General features: G+C 39.3%; 1 protein-coding gene across 2 annotated transcripts in view; it reads right to left on the bottom strand.

The window, feature by feature from the left end:
• Positions 1-21,816, bottom strand: part of ntrk3b (neurotrophic tyrosine kinase, receptor, type 3b) — a 222,296-nt gene that overhangs the window by 94,864 nt on the left and 105,616 nt on the right. The window contains exons 5-11 of one of the 2 annotated variants that reach the window (XM_005727560.2): positions 17,601-17,755; positions 16,951-17,093; positions 15,410-15,551; positions 9,268-9,567; positions 8,670-8,684; positions 5,988-6,028; positions 3,610-3,712 (exon numbers count right to left, since the gene is read on the bottom strand). In XM_005727560.2, the coding sequence (XP_005727617.1) occupies positions 3,610-3,712; positions 5,988-6,028; positions 8,670-8,684; positions 9,268-9,567; positions 15,410-15,551; positions 16,951-17,093; positions 17,601-17,755 (899 nt within the window). The remainder of the gene's footprint in view (positions 1-3,609; positions 3,713-5,987; positions 6,029-8,669; positions 8,685-9,267; positions 9,568-15,409; positions 15,552-16,950; positions 17,094-17,600; positions 17,756-21,816) is intronic. The other variant, XM_005727561.2, reaches the window with a different exon arrangement.

Raw genomic sequence — 21,816 nt, 5'->3', positions numbered from 1 at the left:
CAAATAAAAAGGAAAAAAATAAACTTTTTTATTGGATGCCCAGAAACGGTCAGTGATCAAACTCCAACTACCAAAAGAGCCACAGTGATTTAGTGGAGCTAAAATCCATTATGGCTCCATCCAAAGGTAATGACTTCTTCAAGCCTTCCAGCTGATTCTTCAGAACAAGTGTGGGAGGGGAAAATACACACAATGTGGTCACATCAGGGGCTTTATTACAAAGCAGCATGACGTCTTGAAAGAGTCCACACTGACATCACCTATCTTTAAGTCGTACAGTATAGTAGTATCTCTTATTTCCACTGAACTACATCAACGTTGCGTATATATATGTTGGAGTTATAGTGAATGCTCAAATTAACTGTGGAAAAAAATGCAGGTGGCAAAAAGCTTTTTTCTCTGTTGCGCTGCACTGCTATTTTATCAAAAGCTTTTTTCCCACAGATATTTCAACGGTTTTTCCTCACTTCCTGACTGTAACAAAATAAATATGCACAATTTTGCTATTGCATTCACACTCATGACCTTGAATGTTTTCGGTGCTGAAGCACATCATGAAACTCACCTGCTGAACCCTGAAGTCCTCATCAATACACTGCATAGCTAAGCTGATAAGAGAGACTTGGCTGGCATTGCTATGTCACTTGTAATGTTTATGAGCTTTTGTCAGTTTTACAGCTTTGTTAGTCCTCTTTCTGTAATGTGTTGATGACTGGGAATCTCCATTATGGCTCCAATATGCTGACAAGGCAACAGAATCCTGAATCATCTACAAATGGCACTGTGGAAAAGCAGCACTGGGTTGTCTCTAGACATTTTCTCTTATCTCTGCAGTATTGGCTGCAAAGCTGGTAACTACTGTTTCATTGCACGCCTGCTGTGTTTTCAGATATCTTACATAAATACACATACACATATTTCCACAATACTGCGCCTTGTCCACCTACCTGCCCCGCCAGGTAGCCAGTTAATGTTTTAAAGTGAAACGAAAGTAAATATAAGAACAAACAAATGAGCACGGTACAGCACAGTACCAGATACAGGAACTGACATCTACACATCCTTACATGGTGCTGACATTTATGCAAGAGACTAGTATATTTCAGCAATGCTAATGGTTCAACTTGGTGATTTGCTCAAGCTTCAAAGTGCTCATTTTTCCCTCACTATTACAGTCATTTATAAAACTATTTGTTATCTTGAATGAGGCAGCTAAACTTAAATTACTCTAGGAAACATTCTGACAAGAGAAAAATCTATGAGAAATGCTTTTCAAGTGTCTGAACAGAAATTGTTGAGAAATGTGTCTTGGAGCAAAGCGGGGAATCTTAACATACGGCATGAAGCAGTAAGTGTTGATGGAGAATTGCATGGCACTTAGTGATTTAAAGAAAAAAAAACCCCTGAGCTGAAGTTGTACCTTCCCATCAAGAATTACCTTTCCGCTTCTCCTTGGAAAGGACTAAAACTGAATTTGAGCAACCTTTTGCAAAGAGTTGAGCATCGAGACACACTAACCTCTAAGTGTTGACAACAACATGAAGCACTGCCTCTCCTTTCAATAGATAGTAGGTATAAAATAAAGGTAACATTGGAAACCAGATCTCTGGCAGTGAGTTCTCCACTCAGATTTATATTGATTTTCTGATGCTGCATATATTAAGTTGTGAATCAAATAAAAAATGACAATAGCAACTCATACTTGGGGGCGTAAATAAATATCACACAGGTCTGCTGGGTGTAAAATACATTTCCACCTACTGAATAAAGACATGAGAAAGTTATAGTAAAGCAGAAGCTTCTTTAACAAGCAGCTGTAGCGTCAATGAAATCTTATCTCGTATAGACAAATGCAGAAGGTCCAACTGCTGTTATGCTGCATAAAAAAAACAATTGCTTTTGTTTTTATTCCATAAACCTATTTGTTAGGAAAGCTAGAAATAAAAATAAAAAGTCCCTATGACATTACAAACATGTCTATAATACCTCATTAACTCTGAGACTCATCCTTGATTAGAGCCAGCTTTAGGCCAGTGCAATAATTGGCATCCTCCAAATAATTGCAGCAGAGAGTTCTTTACCGAGGTAGGTAACGAACTCTAATCCTGTAAAGTGCTTAATTAAAAGGTGGAAGTGGCTAATGCTACTTACACTATACACTGTACTTACAGTGCATATGAAGAACATGCATGGTCTGAGGTGCGGGTCATGATTGTATGCAATTAGAAAATATTTGGATTAAAGAAGGAAAAGGGACAAGTGCTAGAAGCTGACAGAAACGAAAAAGATCTGGATATAGAATCTGCACACCTTGTCATAAAGTGACTCAGGAATTGTGTCTGTTCTGAGTCATCCACAAAAACAACCCACCACAAACCACCAAACACATGCAAATGCTCAGCCCATAAACTGGTCAGGAGATGTGGTTGGCTCCTGGGCATGTCAACGCTTGAACCTGGACCAGCGGGACCTGAGCCACTGCCGCCCCCTCCTCTCCTCTCCGAACTGCTCTATACGCCTAGATCATCACTAAGGCGCCTTTTTCCTCTTCTACGACGCCAACGCTGAAGAGATAAGCAAACCTGGAGCTGAACCAAAGTGAAAGCTCAGCATGCACAAAAGCCACATTAATCCTATTGAATTCCTCATCATGATCGACAGCCCCAAGTCCATTAATTAATTCATGATCCCTTCTGTGATCGCCCTACATAGCATGCAGCGAATATACAGACGGGTCTCAAATTATGGGAAAAACTCAAATGCTTGAGCCCTGTGGTGGTTTCCATGGGGGCATTTTGGTTGCATGCCCTGGGCCCACTTGTCTTGTTAGAAGGAAGGGTCATTACAAAGTTGTTCAGGGTGATGAAACATTTCTATTCTAATGGGAGAGGTCTTTTCCAGGATGACAATGCTGTTGATGAAAATGATGTGACTCATACGCTACAGCATTCCCTGTCACGAGACCTCAACCCAGCTGAACTCCTGTGGGAGATTCTGGACCATGTGTTAGACGGCTCTCTCCCCTACTGTCATCAAAACACCAAATGAGAGGATATCCTTTCAGAAGAATTATGTTCAGTCCCTCCAGTATAGTCCTGAAGGCTCAATCAGGAGAAGCACTGAAGCTGTTCTGGCAGCACTTTATTAAGACGATTCATGTTTGTTTTTGTCTTTTAATTTTTCACCTATTTGTATAAGGCCTATGCACAGTATCACGATGGCAAGTGTACTCTCCTCTAGCACAGATATTGATTTGTCTTTATGCACAGACATTTATGGATAGCACCCAGTTACATGTTGCATACAGCAACACAAAACAGTCACAAAGACAATTTATATCCGATTCCAAAGGGACAAAAAAGCATTATTATTCTAATTGAGTTCTCTTGAGGATATGACTAAAGAGCAGCAGTGGTTCAGTAAACATGCAGTAAAAAGTAGGACTTCTACAGTAGCCGCACATGTACATTTTCTAGCGAACAAACATACTGAAGAGAAGATTAGCTGGAGGAATGGATTCTGCACAATGATGCAACTGCCAGAAAGGCGAAAAACAAAGCTAACTGTCTGCCTGACGATCTGCTTGTCTCACTATCTGTGTAGACTTACCTTTCATACCGAATTTGGAGCGCCGGCCGTATTTGTTGATGAGAACAAAAAGGACTAGGAGGAGGACGCAAGCAAAGCCCGCCAAACCCACAGCAATGGAAACCTGCAGAAATGAGATGCTGTGTCAGATTCACGCAGCCATCAGAGGAATGTGTTCACATCATAATCCCTTCCAAATTTCTGATCACCTTAAGCGGAGTTTAAGGGACTAGATTTTGACAACTGCTTTCTTGTAGATTACACCAGTGTGGAAGAAAGTTAAAATCTGTCCTGTTTGTGATGTGTTCTGGTTGACAGAATGTAATTTAAATACGATTCTCATCTACAGCCAGACTTACTGTATGATGTGACTCTAAGTGACTGCTGCTGCTTTGGAAAATCCTGCTTATCCTCCTCATCAAAACCTGTTATTTTTGATTTAAACTGAATAAACCAGGATGTTTAAAAATGCAGCACACAACTTCTTTTTATGGGTTTATCGTCACCTACAGGTGATGATGAGAACCACACACAATATTTGATTTTTGCTGCTCTGGATCTTTCTTTTTTTTTTTAAAAAGTAATTGTTTGATGATTGCATTTTGTATTTTACAGTGAAAATCTGACATTACTCAGTTACAGTTTACAGTCTGGTTAAGCAATTTAACTCAAGGTCAATTAATCCATGTTTATTCATATTATGCCATTTAAACAGAACTAGAATTTTTGAAACTTAATAATTTGTTAATTAAAATGCACATACAGATACTGTAGTTTTTGTATGGCAATTTCAATATTGAGGTAGCCCAACACTGTTATCTGTAGTCAAAATAATCCCACAAAGAGTTGTGTTGAATCCAATATAATGTTATTAGGTAGACAAAAGGTATATAGCGACACTGACACAGAACCAAAATGAAACTCATGTTATACTGCATATAAATATGTATTTATCTGAACACTGTTGGATAATTTAAGTACGGAAACTGTGTGCCAGTGTGCAACACCGTTTGGCTATGAAACCCTTTGGTCAGAAGTGACCACATAGGTGAGAGTGATATGATAAACTATTGCCCAGTATGGGTAAGCTTGGTAGCCTGGTGCATCCATAGTATTTCTGGGTACATCACAGGGATACATTCTAATTAGTACATATTAATATGCAAAGAGAATGCTGTAATTTCACTCATCAAAACTGGAGCATAGACGGGCTTTTAGTACAATTAACTGTGTTCCAAGCCATTATGTCTGTCAGACAACAATATGCAATAAAAATACTCGTAAAGGGAGCAACGCCACAAACACTAGCGGAGGCGCTGCCTATAACTAGTGGCTTAGTTGGCACCCACCTGTCACTCAAAGTAGTCTCATCATCAATATGCATAACGTCAAGCTTTAATGAAAATTACTAAAAAGAACAATAATGACAATAATCTGAATAAAAAATATTACTGAAATGTGAAAGGGCGAGCTATAACAAATTTCACCCCCATGTAGTTGTTATGACAGAAGAAACTATCTACAGTGACCAAAACTGTTGATAGCTGTAAAGTTGTAGGAATTGCAATTCTGTCTTGTACTTATATTTAATGAAAGAGCAACTTAAGCAAGTAGAGCAAAAAAAAAATAAAAATCAGAGGGTATTTCTGTGGATGGTATGTGTTTTTTTTAACAGCCTCTGTAGTAAAGCTATAACTGTAACATTAGGACTAAAGCTAGGGACCACATATTTTTCTAGTTTTATTAATTTTCCCTAAGCAAAAATTCTAAAACACCATCAGTGGCAAATTTGGCAGCAAGCAGATGTAGCAGCAGAGACGCAGTGATGTTACTGCAGGGTTTTTTTGATTACAGATATTTGAGCTGGTCATTGTAGGAAAAGCACGGGCATAATTACCGCTAACAGTGTGTCGCTTCCATTAGGATATGACAGGGAAGCATGGATGTACAAGTCCCGGAAACTTTCCACCTCAATAACAGCAGCCATTATTGATGTTATTGGAGTTTCTGCTAGCACATGTCAACATGTGTGCTATTAAAAAAGTCTATTAAAAGCACATTATTGAAATCCAGTGGAATAACTCACCAGCACTGGTTTCAGAAACTGTACAAAATCCCCCACGTTAAATAACATTTCAAAACAGCATCATCCACTGCAGGATACCATCATCAGCATCATTAAAGTCCAAACATATAACTCTGACTGTAACATTGTTTGCTGTGTTGTAGCCTTTGAAGCTCAGCGCTGCATGTCAAGGCAAGCAAATAGCCCTGCAAGGGGTCTTTGACAAATAAAAAGTAGTTTATGCTTGTGTTGAAACACACATCAGCTTTCTGCTGAGACCAGGGGCCCCATCTTTAGCAGCTGTTTCATCAACATCATTAAGGAGAAAACTCACCCCAAATGTATCTTCTGGTGGTCTTGGATGTGGCGGCGTAACTGCAACACAGAAGCACAAAAGCAGACATCAGTGGCTGTGGTAGGAAAAAACACTCTAATGACTGCAGTTTACTGCAACAGTCCTTTTAAAGTAAATATGTATAATGATTTTACACTTCATACTGTGTATTCTCAGGGAAAAAAAGTACAAAACAGCGGATAAAAAAGAATAAGCAGTTTTTTTTAATCTGCAGTGGTGTTATTCCACTGCATGAACCTGTTTATGCACCCGTTATCACACTAAATAGGCGAAACATTTACACGGGTTAAAGCACAGCCTAACAGACTCGAATTAGGTGACCTGATGTGCTCTCTAGTATATATAATTGAGAGCATATTTTCAGTATCTCCATGAAGCCAAATGGTGTGATTAATGTTTTCAGATGGGTCTCACTGCCAGCTGAAAATATCCATTTGCAGTTTTCTCATTTGTGTGTGTGTTTAACATAAACTGCTGGAAATAAATAGTGTACAAATGTTGTGCCTCAAAACATAAACAGACTTTGCCCTCCTTTTAGAAGCATTTTGACACAAGCATGAAGCGTGTCGCCTTCACTTGTTTGATCCATCAAACATTGCTAGAGACAATGTCGGCGACCAGAGTGTGTGTGTGGTTTTTTTTAATATAAATTTTGTGGTGTTGAGTTAAAAGTCTGTAGAGGAACAAATGCATATTCAAATCTGACACCTGTCACAAGTTTCCTACCAAAGCCTGAAATTTGCCATCCAGTCAGACTCAAGTCTCACATAAAAAGTAACAAAAAGACATTGTGAGTTTTTAGAACAGTTGAACAAAGACATGGTCGTGCTTGCACATACGAAAGACAGAATAATTACAACAAGCTGCTTAGCAATTATACACAATTGTACAAGCAGAAAAAAAAAATCAAAAGAAGGTAACACAATATTGACTGACAAATATTAAATCAGGTAAAATGAAATCAGCTGAAAAGGGCACAAAGATTATATAGTCGCACAGGACGTCAATTTTCTGTTGTACTCAGCGCAAGCTGCAGAAATCCGCGGTCAGCAGGACTAATTTCTTCATGTTTAAATACTAGATGTTGCACCTATACACACAAGAGTTTGGCATAGAGTGTGTCATGAGACAGAGCCATGAAATGAAATGAACTTGTGCTCTAGTCTGAGGCTTCCAGCCAGGACATCAGAGAGTAATTGTGGGCAAATTAATGGCCACATGGTAGACTGGCTGCTACTGGCTCAGACACACTGAAGTGCGAGTGTGTGTGTCCTAACTACCATCTCCCTCCAAGCCTTCATCCCTCTCTCCTCTCCTCCCTCTGCCCTCCTCTCTCCTCATCACTGTTAGTATCAGCCAGCCTGTCAGTCTCTCTTGTATGGCTGAACTCCCTCGCGCTCTGCTGCCATAATGTTTCACACTCTAAACACCTCTCCCTCACCTGCCTCACTCCCAGAAGCTGCGTGACTGTGTGCATGTATAGCAACGTGATGTCGCCGCCTGCCTCATGCAGCTCGCCGCAGGGTCAGCATCCATCCGTCTCCATCTCTGGCCATGCTGCAGCTTTATAATACATTCCTGATTAGAAAGAATGGCCTCATATGGAGATGGAAGAAGATGCTGATGAAGGTCAGAGATCAGGCGAGCCCACTTTGTTTAACAGTGAGACGGCCACAACAGCCTGAGGCCAGGCAGCACATCGCACATCGGAGATTTATGATGCAGCGAGAGTGGGCCGAAACCATTGTTCCAGCAATATGACTGCATTTACACTACACTGCTTCCCAAACAATCGCACATCAACAGCTAACAGGGTTGGAAATTCACCTGCTTACACTGTTGCTGGTTATTTTTTAAAAACTGAATTATCTATAAGACTATCCTTTTTTTACTTACTGAAGTGTGCCTATTACAAATGCTTTTATTGTTATTTTCTGGTTTTCATGCCCCAAACTGTTTTCTACTATGGGAGGAAAGGTCTAGAACAGGGTTATCAAACATAAGGCTTGTGGGCCAGAATCGGCCTGGAACAGACTCCAATCCGGTCCACTGGACAGCTTTGAAAAATGTGAAAGAGGGTATAGATTTTGGACTTTTAACTCTGTTTTCATAAGTTTTGCAGCATTTCCTACTGATAAAGTGGTAAATCTGGCCCCAGTGAGCAGAAAAACTCACTATGATAGTGCATGTAATGTTTGGGAATGTAGGAGAAAAACCAAAGCTTCCTCTGAAATATCAAATTTCCTGTAATAAAAAAAGGCAGAGAAGTGTCTGCTGAAATTTGATGGCATGAACCACTGAGAGACAGCTGTCCTGGTTTAGAGACCCAACTAACAGTAACATAAGACATGGGTGTGTAAAGAATCACGTATTTGTTTAGTGTATAGAGTGATCATTAACCATGTAAAATTAAATTGGATTTTTTTTGTCTGGGATCCATGATTTAAATAAGGAAGATGATAATGCCATCTGACATTAACAACACAATCAGAAAACTGAGTAGCAACACAAAGTGAACAAATTTCTCCACTGTTACCGAGTCAGTTGTGCTCGTCAAACACAAGTAGTGTGTGTGTGTGCGCACATTTACCAAACAAACAGGAAAAAACCAAAGCTGAACAAAAATTTGACAGGCTTACATTTGAAAATAGACACACTCACCTTCTTCCACCGGGTCTGCAAAAGAGAAGACAGAAAAAGTCACGCTATGTCAATAAATTGACACAAGGTATTAACCTTGCAATATTGACCATAAGGAGAAATTTGCCAGTCTTTGTGGGTTTAGACCCCCTCCCTGTGAACTCAGCACGAACCGCAAGTGAACAATCTACCTGACTGAACTGTGGATGAACCCTGGCGGCTGTAAAACCAGCAGGGATCAACCGTGCAACCTGTGCCCTGTGAAGGAAGATTTTAATAAAAAGTAAATGCTCCCGACAGAATTTCCAACAGCGACGCAACCTGTGAGTCATACAACAGGTAGTTAAAAAAGAAAAGCAATCCAACAGTGATGCTCACTCCCAAAAAGTGGGCTGAGCCAGCTCTTAAGGGAATCGGAGAGTTACTTGACAGCATTTTATTCTTTCCTCTTTGATTCTTATTTAAATGCAGAGGAATGAAGAAAGGCAATGTACAAACACTGAGCGCTACTATCATTTGTATAAAGGCCTTTTTCCCATGCGTTCACTATCAGTGCTGCCAAATGCACATCACTTGCCACCTAGAATGAAATGTCTATAAAAAGTTGTTATCCATTCACCTGGCTCATCGGGGTTCTCGAGGAAGTGACCATACACCGTCTTGGTGACCGTTCCCAGAGCGTTGCTGGCCTCCAGGGTATAGTTGCCATTGTTGATGTGAGTTGGGTTCTGGAAGGTCAGACAGCCCTCGAGATAGTCCTGGTAGAAGTCCATTTCGGTCCGGATGTAGTCATTTTTAATAATTTCCTTCTGTTTGTGGAACCAGCGCAGCTGGGGCTGGGGGTAACCCCGAACCGTGAATTCAATGCAGGTATCAAGCCGCTGCTCAGGCTCAGCCAGTCTCAGGATGACTGGAGGAACTGCAGTGGGAAAGGAGACATTTGAAACAATGAACGCATACCTACACATTCACACATGAAGGAGCAGATCAAAAGTTCTTTGCTTATTAAAATCCTCATCAGTGTGCCTGTTTGGTGTTTGACATAATACAAGCCCTATGTGCTGAGAAATTTCCACAGCCCTTGGGGTGGTCAAAACCTGTACTAATTCTCTGAATAACCGTAAAAAAAATACAGCAGCATACCAAACAGCGCAGGCTTGTTCTGGGGAACAATGACATTTACAGGCAGGTTTCTTTCCTGGGAGTGGCAATGAGCCTTTTACTGGGTGCTGCATGTTGCAGAAGTACATTGGATTGGGTGAAGAACGAAATATATAGAAGGTCTCTTCGGGCTTGATATAAACTGAAAATTTTCCTCTGCTTAAACAAGCACAGAGCTCCTCTTTCCTGACATGCAGCAACACACCTCTGAATCAACAATGCCGCCAAGCTGAGAGGCACTTTGTCACTTTAATATCATCAGATACATTTCATAAACAATTCACCCACTGATTTGTCTACGTAATGAGTGAATTTTGCTACTACAGAATTAAAAGGAAATATTTGGCAGTCAGTATTACCTGGCAGTGCCTCTCTGTCACCTCCACCGCTCATACGCACACGCACTCGTGATATCATTGATAAATCTATTTATTCAATTAGATCAGGGTTGCAGGTATGATTTAACGCGGTCATTCAGCCTCACCAGTGAGTCTCCACCTGCAGTTTCACAACTGAGAGTGAGCAGTTTGTCACTGCGATCAAAGAAAGTGCTTGCAAAAGAGAGCTGCTTGTCAGATTGTCAACATGTTCCAGAAATTCCCTACCCCGACACTCTCCTAGTGTCAGAAATAGCGTCAATTCTTGTAGCTTTCTAAGACGGTCAATCTGGCTTTCACACCCACTTCATGCCTTGACTGGCCAGCTGTGCGAAGGTGAGAAAGTAGGCATGGGTTGAAACTTTTCTCTCTTTCTTATTTCTTACACAATCATTTCTGCTATTTTTCATGTGCAACACTGAGGTCAACACTATGGATCCGTTCCAAGAGAGACTGAGTCTTATCTATATCCATGTAGTAATACTTTGTCTGCATCTCTGTGATGGTTGGCCATCCAGTGATGATTTTGGAAGAGCTAAAAACGCATTTGAGCGTAACACAGCTGTAATTGTAAACACTGCAATCATGCTTAATTATTAGCAGTAATACACTGTGACTAATTAATTTGAAATGCCTGCCAGATAAGCTGATAATAAAAGTTACTGTCACTGTCAGCTCTGTCACTGATAGCTCATGTTTTCAATCCAAATGATCGCCCTTTAAAGACTTGAACAAACTATTTATTGGTGTGTGAAAGCCGTCATTTAAAAAAAATTGCTTTGGTGACAGACAATAGTGACAATGAAGTCATTCAACTGAACTAAAAGCTACGGCTTGTGTATGTGCGAATGGGATGGTGTGGGGGCGTGTGCAGAGCTGTGATTTTGAGTGCAACAAGAAAAGAGAACAGATGACAGTAAAGAAACAGAGGAGGAGGAGGAGGAGGAAGGAGTGAGGGTGTCTATAGAACTATACAGCCTAAAGAGAGAAAAAAACAGACAGAGAGGAAGAAAAAGAAATTTTCTTGTTGATGGACAGTTAGTGACTGATCCATTTTCCCCTCAGCTCGGCTGTCAGCTCAGTCTCGGTCAATACAATATAAGTCATTACTGTGCCACATAGCAGTCTATAACTACATGGTGTCCTCGTGGTGCTCATACAGATGACAAGCTTTGATAACTACATGCGTTTGATCAGCAAGAACATTGAATACAAGGCTAGTTGTAATGTTATCTAGTGGTAACACTGGTGGTGTATTTCAAATGCCATGTTCCAGCCTAACTACAGATACGACATCGTGGCTGGCGGTGACAGGGGAGGCAACAGCTTCGTGGGACAGATATTGCTTCATATTCCCCGGGGCTAAAGCCCATTGCGATTAAGTTTAACCTGTTAGAAGCAGCACCTGTACATGTAGAGTCACAGCAGGGATTCAATCACATAATTTCCCCATTAATTATCCTTAATTAGAGATTACGCCCTGCTCTACCTGTACAGCTAATGAGGGAGCAGAGCTACTAATACAGGTGTAAATTAGTGCCATACTCTTAATAGAGAGCTACACTTTGGCTACGGCACTAAAGGAGGAAAACATGTGAGTCCACGCTGCTGTAGAGCAGCTATTGTTCCACACAGCAAAAGAACAATGTGCCTGCAGAATTTGCATTGTGTTTAATTACGGTTTCACTAAAATAGGGAACTCATCTTTGAATGCAGAGAATGTCACTTGACGGCTGGTAATTTCGCTGTCAATCAGATTACTCCCTAATCAGAGAAGCAGTTTAAGCTATTTTATGACATTTCCAGAGACAATAGGCTGCACAGGGGAGGAAATGTAATTACCATCAGAGCATGTGGTGAAAAATTAATAAGTTAATTTGCAGCACCAGCAGAGTGTCAACAGGAGAGAAAAAAAAAGCCTGGGGATGTACATCCATAGACTGTCCATGTGGAGGAAACCCTGAAGACTACATGGTACAAAGTCAATCTGTCATTCTAGCATGGTCCTTAGCAAGCTCTGCTCCAGTAGGGAGTGTTTGAATTGGTGACAAATCTCCCCTGTCCTGTAGCATGATGCATCGCAAACAGCTACAATAGATTGAGTTCTACAAGAGGACGCTTGCTACAAAGAGAAGGATGTCAGGCACCTTTGATTAATACTGGCTCTGAATACACTGTCCCAAATCTGCCCGGGGCCAATCCACTGGGTAAACTTATGTAAGAGCTCAAGTATATACTGTAACTCATGGTTGGGATATTAGAAATACGTTGGAGTGGTTACCAAATCATTGCTTTATCATAGCTGAGGGTGAGACTCCTTTCTCCTTTTCTTTCCACTCAGATCAAGGCAGAGCTTTCATGTGGGCTGGAGGGTACATTCTTGCTAATTAGCTACATCAATTTCACTTGGTTTGTAGCTGTGCAACACCTCATTGCATTCTAAATGTACCTGCATAATTTGGCTGTTCTGCTTGATAAAGAAGTTTTTTCCCCCCTGTTTTAAATTATTCTCTCAGACAGTCAGTGTCATTAATACATGATATATTCTGTCCCCAACATAAGCCCATCAAAGCTGCCATGAAAGACATTTTATGCACAAAAAAACCACCAAGAATTCTTGGCTCCAAGCATTCATACTGCCCACACTTGATTTAAAGTTTTAATTAAAACGAGGTATTTTATAGAGCAATTTATTATATTTTTGCGTTTTGGCTGATTGAGCATCAGAACAATTCCACATATCTTTGCATTTTTATTAATCCACAGTGTTCGGCTAAGGAACTCCTTTTTCAAAATGTATAGGCTCATATTACATACATTTACTGCATACATATACATTTAATGCTTACATTTATTCATTATGTCTTAAAAAAGATAACAAGAGCAGTATTACATGTGCTATACACTTATTAGTCGCTACAATTTTAGGATTGGCACAGAATTTACTATCACATCGACTATTATATGCTGTAAAGTTTATGCAATAAAGCTGCAAACAGTTCAAATGCCATTTTATCGCTGATACTTTGAAATTTTCTATCTTTTAGTAAACTGGATTATTAATTGCGCCAAATCTTGCAGATTTTTACCAAACCATGACAGTCCCCAGACAAGCTGATGGCCTCCAGTGTAGATAAACCACTTGCACAGTGGTAGGTAACAAGATTTCATTCCAAGTAATCACTAAACCAGCAGGCTTTACTGATTAATGTCTTCAACAACAGAGCAACATAATTCCAAATTTTAAGCATCTGAGTCTTGGTTAGAAGATCCATGACAAGTGAGGAAATAAGATTTAATAACCAAGAAACAACTACTGAGGGACACAATACAAATGTTATGGTGACTTCAGTCAAGTGTTAAGTATTCCTGTTATAGCTGGGTTAATTGGGGTTGTTTCCCTCTAACTGAGCAAACAACATGATAGATTAACATTTTTTTCAGCCATGCTAGCAGCATGGCTTTGGGCTCACCACTTGTGTCCACACGAAAATATCTCATTGACTGCTGGAGGGATGATAATAATTTTTTGTACAAAAAGAGTACTGCTGAATATGATATTTCCCAAATCTTTCATCTTCTGCAATCTTCAGATGGAAATACATTCTGATTTCTTAGAAACTGACAACTGACATTCATGTTCCCCTGAAGATCATATAACAAATTTTTTCCATTTTAGTTTGCTTTTCCAAACATCCCCATTCTCATCGGACGCTCTTTGTCTTGACAGCTGATTATGGAAAGTTAGCATGCTGCCACAGTAACAAAAACAATCAAAAATTGTGAAACGCTGTCAAAACTTTAGCAGGTTAAAGTTAGCTGCCAAAAAGGTTGAAGGCTCTTATACCATGTTTTCATCTAGTACTGACATGTTATCTCTATATAGAGTAATTGTCTGGATTCCAGCATTTGATTCATGGCTCTTTGCATTACAACTTATATTCTGTATGTTGACTGATTTTACGGATTTTAATTAGCTGCTAATCCTTATTATTTACAACCATATGCATTTCTGAAAAAGCATAAAGCTGATTATAGTTAGACAATTTTTTTCCCGCAAATACAATTCCTCTCTCCACACAGACTGTTTAACGGCATACAAACCCTCTACTCAAGTGTTATTGGTCAAAATTACTCAGACTAGTGGATTAAAAACATAAACAAGGAAGCTTAAGGTACTATTTTTTTTACACCTTGCCTATGATTCTGTATATTCATATGCAGATATCTGCTTATTGAGATTGCACCGCTGTCTCTCGCAGGTGTACAGAATGGGTTTGTTGCAGTGTTGTATTAAGATTTGCCCAATGAAAGATTAAAACAGCACTGCCTGTTACCCCATGCATGTGTCGTTCCTAATATGCGAAATATGGGAGGCAGATCATTGATTGGATCAGGAGTTAATCAGATGTTGTGACCCCATTTAAACTGTTATGAAAACAATAACCAATCAGGCAGAAATTCTGGCAGAGTTAGGTGACCTGTCAACTTACAGGGTAGATATGATTTCCTAAGAGAAGAGGCCATGCTTTACAGAATATACATTTGGCTTAGATCCGAACACAGTGAGAGCCTGAACACCTCCAATTTTTGGACAAAACTTCAAGCCTTTAGCATTTGTTTCAGTTAAATGATCTGGCTACAGATCTTAATAACTGAAAATGAAAATTAGTCAGCGTAAAAGAAAATCAGCATGTCTTTTCACTGTAGCAACACATTTTCCTTAACATTTGACATAAAATCACTGCAAATTGAAAGCAAAGGCTTAAAAAAGAATTAAAACAGCCCCTATGCTTCTTTTTTTTGTTAATTGCTCTATGTTCTTGTTGTCATTGTTTACTGGTAATATTTTTTCCACAGTGTGCACACAGTGTATTCATCTTTTTTAAATAAAAACTGAATGCAGTTGTGATTCTTAATGTCCCACCATTAACCTCGATGATATTAAACATAAACAGCCATGCAGATTATGATATTAGTCAAACTAATTAGTCATAATAGGCAACTATTTTATTACAACATACTTACCTTCACCTAATATGGGCAGCATTACTATAGACCATGAATGGCAAAGCACTAAGGCAATAATTTTCTCTTTATGCAATAATGCAAATGTGCATAAATTAATGTGTCAGTGTGTTTACAGTGGGGCTAAAAATCTCCTGCTACAGTGCCTGGACGGAGTTTCAATAGTATTTAAATCACAGGAAGCGTCCAACTTACACTGTACGTTGAGCTGGATGGAAGAATTGGTCATCCCCACCACGTTCTCTGCGATGCAGGTCAGCTGGAAGTTGTTGTCATCTCGGCTGATGTTGAAAAGAGTGAGGTTGATAGAGTGGATGTTGGGCCAATATACGTTTGACTAAGGGAAAAGTATGAGAGGCACAGAGAAAACAGAGGCATTTAGGTACCTGAAGGATATACTGTACAGCAAATACCATTATACCAGTGGGTTTTAAATCTTTAATTACTTAATTAAAATGAAAGTTAATTATTCATTAGTTAAATTCCTGTGGAAGGAAACGTAATAAAGTCAAGAACTACTTGATACCTGTGGGAATTAATCACTTCCCTGTCTGATTTCACTGGCATAGATCTAGCATGGCAGGAAGAATGTAAAGAGCAATATTATCAAATTTTGCAGTACCTGGACTAATTACCACCCTGCTTTTCACCATTAGATTCCTAATGGTGAAATCATGCTTCCTTTCTTGCTTTTAGTTGTTCAGGCTCTTACTCCCAAACACTTCACTCATCCCGAAACAGCATCCTTCTACCCTAAAACATCAAGCCTGAGGCTGAAGTAGCTTTCATCTGTAAAGTCACTGCAAGCATTAAAGACACAGATGACAAATACAGTCACACAGCAATTTCAGAGACTCCTGTTCTTTTCTTCTTGCTGTTTATCTCTGCAGTCGTTATTGCTGCAACGTCCCTGGGGCCTTTCTCGGGGAGCGAGATTAGTCGGTTAACAGGCTCACCGTGGGTTCAACCCAGGCCTCTCTGTCACAAAAAAGTTGTTTGTTTTGAGCAATTTTGATTTTTTTCCCCCCAAATCTGATAACCTTTACTGCACATCTAATCACAGAATCATAGGTTAATCTTGGACCTGGTAAAAACAAAAAGTCTATCCACATAGTAAACAGTTTTAGGTTTCCCTGTCAACATCATCTAAATGCAAAGACATTATTAGCAGTGAACCAATCAGATTGTTAAACTTGTTCCTGTTTCTTTGTTATACACAGAATATATAGAAAATTGTAGATGATTTATCTTTAGCCTATTTTTTTGGTTCTTCAGCATTTGCTTAAAATTTATCTGAAACTTCTGTCAGGGCAATGAGTCTTAGAGCTTAATCCTACAAGAGTGTGCGCTTACTGACACCTCAATTTACCACTGAGGCCTTTCAAGGTGAACTACATACCTGAACTAATTTTGTGTTACAAGTAATTAATGAATCTGAAGCGCCTGAAGTATATAATCTGAAGTATAGAAAATGTAAAAACACAGTTTAGTGCAATGCAAAACAAAATATGAGGTGTAGCAGTGAAGGAGAAATCAATCATTAGATTGTGCTCAAAGAATTAAGTTATCATAATGAGAATTAACAGGATTATTTTAGCTTAATAACTGTATATTAGCCTGAAGCAATGTTTGAAAAGCAGGCAAAAAGAAAAACATTTGTTGGTGTAAGGCAATGTAATTAATTTAAAAAAAATCTTTAATATGTTTGCTGTTTTTAGTATATATGCATGTCTAACCAGATGTGTGTTGATGGAATGCAGGCCGCTGACAGTCCAGTCTACTTCAGGCAGCGGTGATCCGGATCCGTTACAGCTCACCGTCACATTGTCACCCTCCATCACCAAAACACTGCTGTGGCTCACACTGATCTCTGGTAAGTCTGAAAACATACACGTATACACGTTACTGCACGCCTGTCGCCATCGGTGTCTACATACTTTCACACCAAATCAATTAATCACTTTTCATTAATGTAATAAAATTAGTACAAAGGAAGCAGCGGGACACACATCCAGATACAAACACTCACACGCTTGCACAGTGTCACAGGGATGAGTCACCGCCAGGAGATAATACTGCAGAGACTCCAGCCTCTGTCAGAATCAACACACTGCTCCTCACATCAGATTCACCCTCTGAACTCTGTCACACCTCCTCCCTTTCCTGTCTCAACTACTCTCCTTGCTTCTCTTCTCATTCCTCTAATTCACCTTTAACCCCTCCCTTCCTTCCCCTGCTTTCGTGTTGCTTTGTCGTCAGCCAATCTTCTTTTTTCTGCCTTCCTCCTCTTCTTACCACCCCTCCTCTGCTGCTTCTTCTTTCTTTTTTTTTTTTTTTCTCCTTTCTAATCACAGATCTCACCTTTCCCTCCTCCTCTTACACTTACCACAGTTGTGGATGTACATGTTCTCCAGTCGTATCTTGGAGGCTCCATTCCTGCAGTACAACTGCTGTGTGTTAAGCTTTGCTTCTCCTCTTTGATGCCACAACTGGATCCAACGGATGTCACAGCCGCAGTCGAACACCACACCATCCAGACGCCTTAAAAATAAGCATAATTAATATCAGTAACAGACGGAATAAAACACACGGTGAGCAGTTAGAGCCTTAACAACAACATGAAAGCAAAAAATGTATTATTACACAAATAGCAGCTAATGTTGCTAATGTTTTTTCACATGTGATTTCCACTGAAAATAGCAGCAGTACCAGAAACAAAGAATATATAGCATGCATCTTCCCAATATATTAAAATACACCAAGTGTAGTTCACAGAAACACAGATGTATCCTTACACAACTTTACAACTATGACACTCACAGACAGACAAATGTAATTATCACAGCAGTACAACTGAATTATCTGCAGTGGCTTCGTGCTAAAATGGTAGCCTGCTGCTCAGGAGTGAAGTTAAATATTTTTAGAAGTGTGAACAAACCAGAGGTGTTTAAGGTGTTTTAGTCAGGCAGTGCAAGCACAGGAAGCCCAAATGTTGCACATATTTTAAAATCATTCAATAAAGATAGAAGTTTGCACATGCAATACGAAACACTAGCAGCCAAAAACAAATACTACGAAATCATAAGAGAACTTGAATTACTATAATTTTAGCAGTCATTATTTGTGCTTGTGGGTTATAGTAAAAAAAAAATCTATGTAGGGCAGGAAAGGGTTATACATATCCCAGAAAGTAATCATTTAAAAAATCAATGGTAAACCTTCAGTTCCTGTCACCGGAGGTAAAATGCATTACTGCCAAGCTCTGCATGAGCAACAAGGCTTGAGGCAATACAACTGCATGCAAGGAAAGCGAGAGGAGCATTTTTACCACAATCTCAATCTAATCAGCGAGCAAATTAACATCAATCACAGATCAATTGATAGCGACTGATCAAACAATATCCACCACAGATGTACCTTTTCTAATGTTTTGTAAAAGTCAAATTAATTTGAGTCAGCAGACAAGAGGAAAAACAACGAATGGCTGTACTGAAGGATTCAAATGTGAGGAGGTCAAAGGTCAGAGCAGTGTTCCGGCTATCAGTCTCAGGCTGCATTAGCGTCAGACAGGTATCACGAGGTTCCACTGTGCATACGTTTCAGTCTCACAGACGGGTGCACCAAAGGGCCACATTATTCAACACAGTATGCCACTTCTGCATTTTGCATATGTCCAATTTGGAAGCTGTGATTGGTCAATTTAGTCAAGATGAATGCCTGTCCAAATGCCCTTGACAAAGGTCAATAAGATATTGCAGAAAGCATGAATAATGTATGGACTATGTCCACCACTCAGTATAAAGTAATGAGAATAGATTCCCACAGGTGGATCTCAGTTATTATCACCTGCCCACTGGATCTTATACTGTATCACTATATGTCACTATGTGACAGCTAACTCACTGAGCCCACTGGTCCTTCCACCGCACCAGCCAACTGTAAACTTAATTTCCCTTTAATTACAGCAGCAGAAAACCTATTCAAAATATTAACATTTATTAGCAGTAAACATATATAATTATATTTGACATTTTTATCATTATACTTTCACCTATGAAAAAAAAATGCTAGACGGGCCATTTTTCCCCAATGTGTGATAAAGTAAGAGTGAGAAAGGCCACAAGTGAATTAATTCATTTAATACTGTACAATGCTGCCAAGCTTTGTTGTTGAGAAAAGTCAAATACTTAAAATTTACTAACTAATAATGTCACTTTCAATACAGTCATTAATTTGATTATTAACTGATATTTCAAATCAATATTTTAGTGTATTTTATAAAATACCACTGTTGAGGTGTTTAATGACATGTTAACGTCATTAAACCACTACTACCACGGATGGCTGCTGGTTACATTTACCATTGCAGGTGTACCTTTTTTGTTTTTTCTTGATTCAATTTCTATGTGGAACGTTTGAAGGGAAGATTAAGTTGCAGGATTTTTATCACTTATATATTCAGCTAAAAAAAATAAAAAATAGTACCAAATATATATTCATTCTGGAAAACTGCTATGCTTATGAAAGAGCCTTCATCTGGTTCCCTTCCAACATGAAAAACTGCAATAAAAAGGAACTTATAGGATATTCATACATTTTACCACTGCAGGTTTGCTCTCAGGTAACATCTGGAGCAGAAAATCTATCTTTCTTACTGAAGCGATAAGACAAAGTACTCAAACTAAGATGCCAAGAAGATTATAAATAAAATTAAATTGATTGTATTCACTTAGATGTTGATCTTCGTTTACTGTAAGATGTTTTATTTAATGGTGCTTTTCTTCCAACAAAATTACTTTAGAAAAATTCAACAGCTTATAAAGGCAATTCTAAACTCTAAGGACAATAACCGCCTCAGAATCACAATTCGAACTGTAATACAAACCATAGCTCGGATTTCTTTTCAGGACACATTTAGGGAAAGACAGGTACCTCCCCACATCATGGTGCTGAAGAGAATTTCAAGGTTAAAGGTTTTCATTTAACGCTGAGCAAGCTGAACCACAAGGGATCAAAGCTCACCAGAGTAGGGCGGCTGAGGCTTTCCCTCTTGTACTGTAATTATGGTCATTATTAACAAGAACCACCACCTCAATACATTACCCACTATTCCTCTGGGTAAAGCTTTGATCGGCGCCTGTACAGATACAGCTGAAAAATGAGGGATGTCAAACCTAAATGGGAAAGCAGAAACCCGGCATTTCAAATGTGTGCCCAGCCTGTGCACTACAGTAACAAAGAACCATTTGAGTTTAGAGTGCTCCCATCTAAACAAGCAATAAGACAACAGGAAAAAAAAAGAAAGCAAACTGACAGCTGGAAGCTGATACATGTCTGAAGGAGAGCAGATTAGACTTAGAAAAGAACAAAAGCAAACAGCAGTGTGACCCCAGATATAGAGAGCTAACAGCATGGCGTTTCCTTCAAGCTGGCTAACGATCCACCCTGCTACTCCAGAGAGGAGGTAATGATCACCACCGGAGGCTGTTTTTCTGGGAAATGTACACACAGGTGCTTTAGCTGAGGAGCCGTGGATCACAAGCAATGATAAGCCATATACTTCATTGTTGTTCGCATGCTTTGATCTCAGCTTGAATGCACTGCTTCCTCTCCTTTTACTGGAGGAATTATTTTAAGTTTTTAAATCCTATGTGTTTAATAAATCGCCTTATTTGGCTTATTTTTACCACAGTGCTGAGCTGCCGGGGTTGACTAGGTGTTGTTGTTCCTGGCTTTGTGGCAATTCAGTACAAAGATGTTAGTCTATAAATGCTCGGGTTACCGGTTTAACTGGCTTTTGCTTACTTCAGCTACAGATGTTAATGTCTCCAAGAAGAAATGAAATATTTAGCTGACTTCTAGCTAAACCACTTTACTGATAACAAAATAAAATGGCTGAGTGGAGGATAGTATGAGGGTATTTACGGTAACAGTTATTGCCATTTGGATGCCTTTTTACCATAAAAAGGTAAACTGTTACAAGACATGCCAAACAATGACCATAAAACTTTTTTTGTCTTTGGAAGGACGCAAACATGTAGGACTAACATACCTAGCTCTGTTATATCTCAAGTCACCGTGAGTACTGCTGCATAGAGTGCAGTGTAACCATCACCTCCAAACACTCGAGTACAGAACACTGTACTCCTCAGTGGTTAGTATCTTGGCTACATAGTAGAAAACAAGCGACAAAAAGTATTTGGTCAGTAGGAGGAAGATAACATGTTGATGCCACTCAAAGCTTGTTTTCTTGCTTGTTTGTTTTGTTAACAAGGCCTTGTATTGTTCATGTACTGCATTTTGGTATTGTTTGGTGCGTGTGCAAGATGGTGGTGTTGATTCATTTAAGGAATCTAGTGAAATGTAGCAACGCAGTTTTTGAGTCATTTCAAGTGATTTTTGCCAGATATCAGAAAAATTACATTATAATTTACAGCATAGTATACTGAATCTAGAGTATACTAAATGAAGTATCTAATATGAGATGGAGTGTTACTTTTATTTCCATAGAAGTAGCTGTAAGTATGCTAGGTTACCTCAGAAAAGCATTTTTCATAAGCTGTGTGAATGTTATTATGCAGTATTGTTGGTTTTTTTTTTTT

This window comes from Pundamilia nyererei, unplaced genomic scaffold (genome assembly GCF_000239375.1).
Source record: "Pundamilia nyererei isolate P.nyererei 1_Seehausen unplaced genomic scaffold, PunNye1.0 scaffold00025, whole genome shotgun sequence".
Taxonomy (NCBI): Eukaryota; Metazoa; Chordata; class Actinopteri; order Cichliformes; family Cichlidae; genus Pundamilia; species Pundamilia nyererei.
The sequence above is the reverse complement of the archived record's forward strand: the minus strand, read 5'-3'. Positions and strand labels throughout refer to the sequence as shown.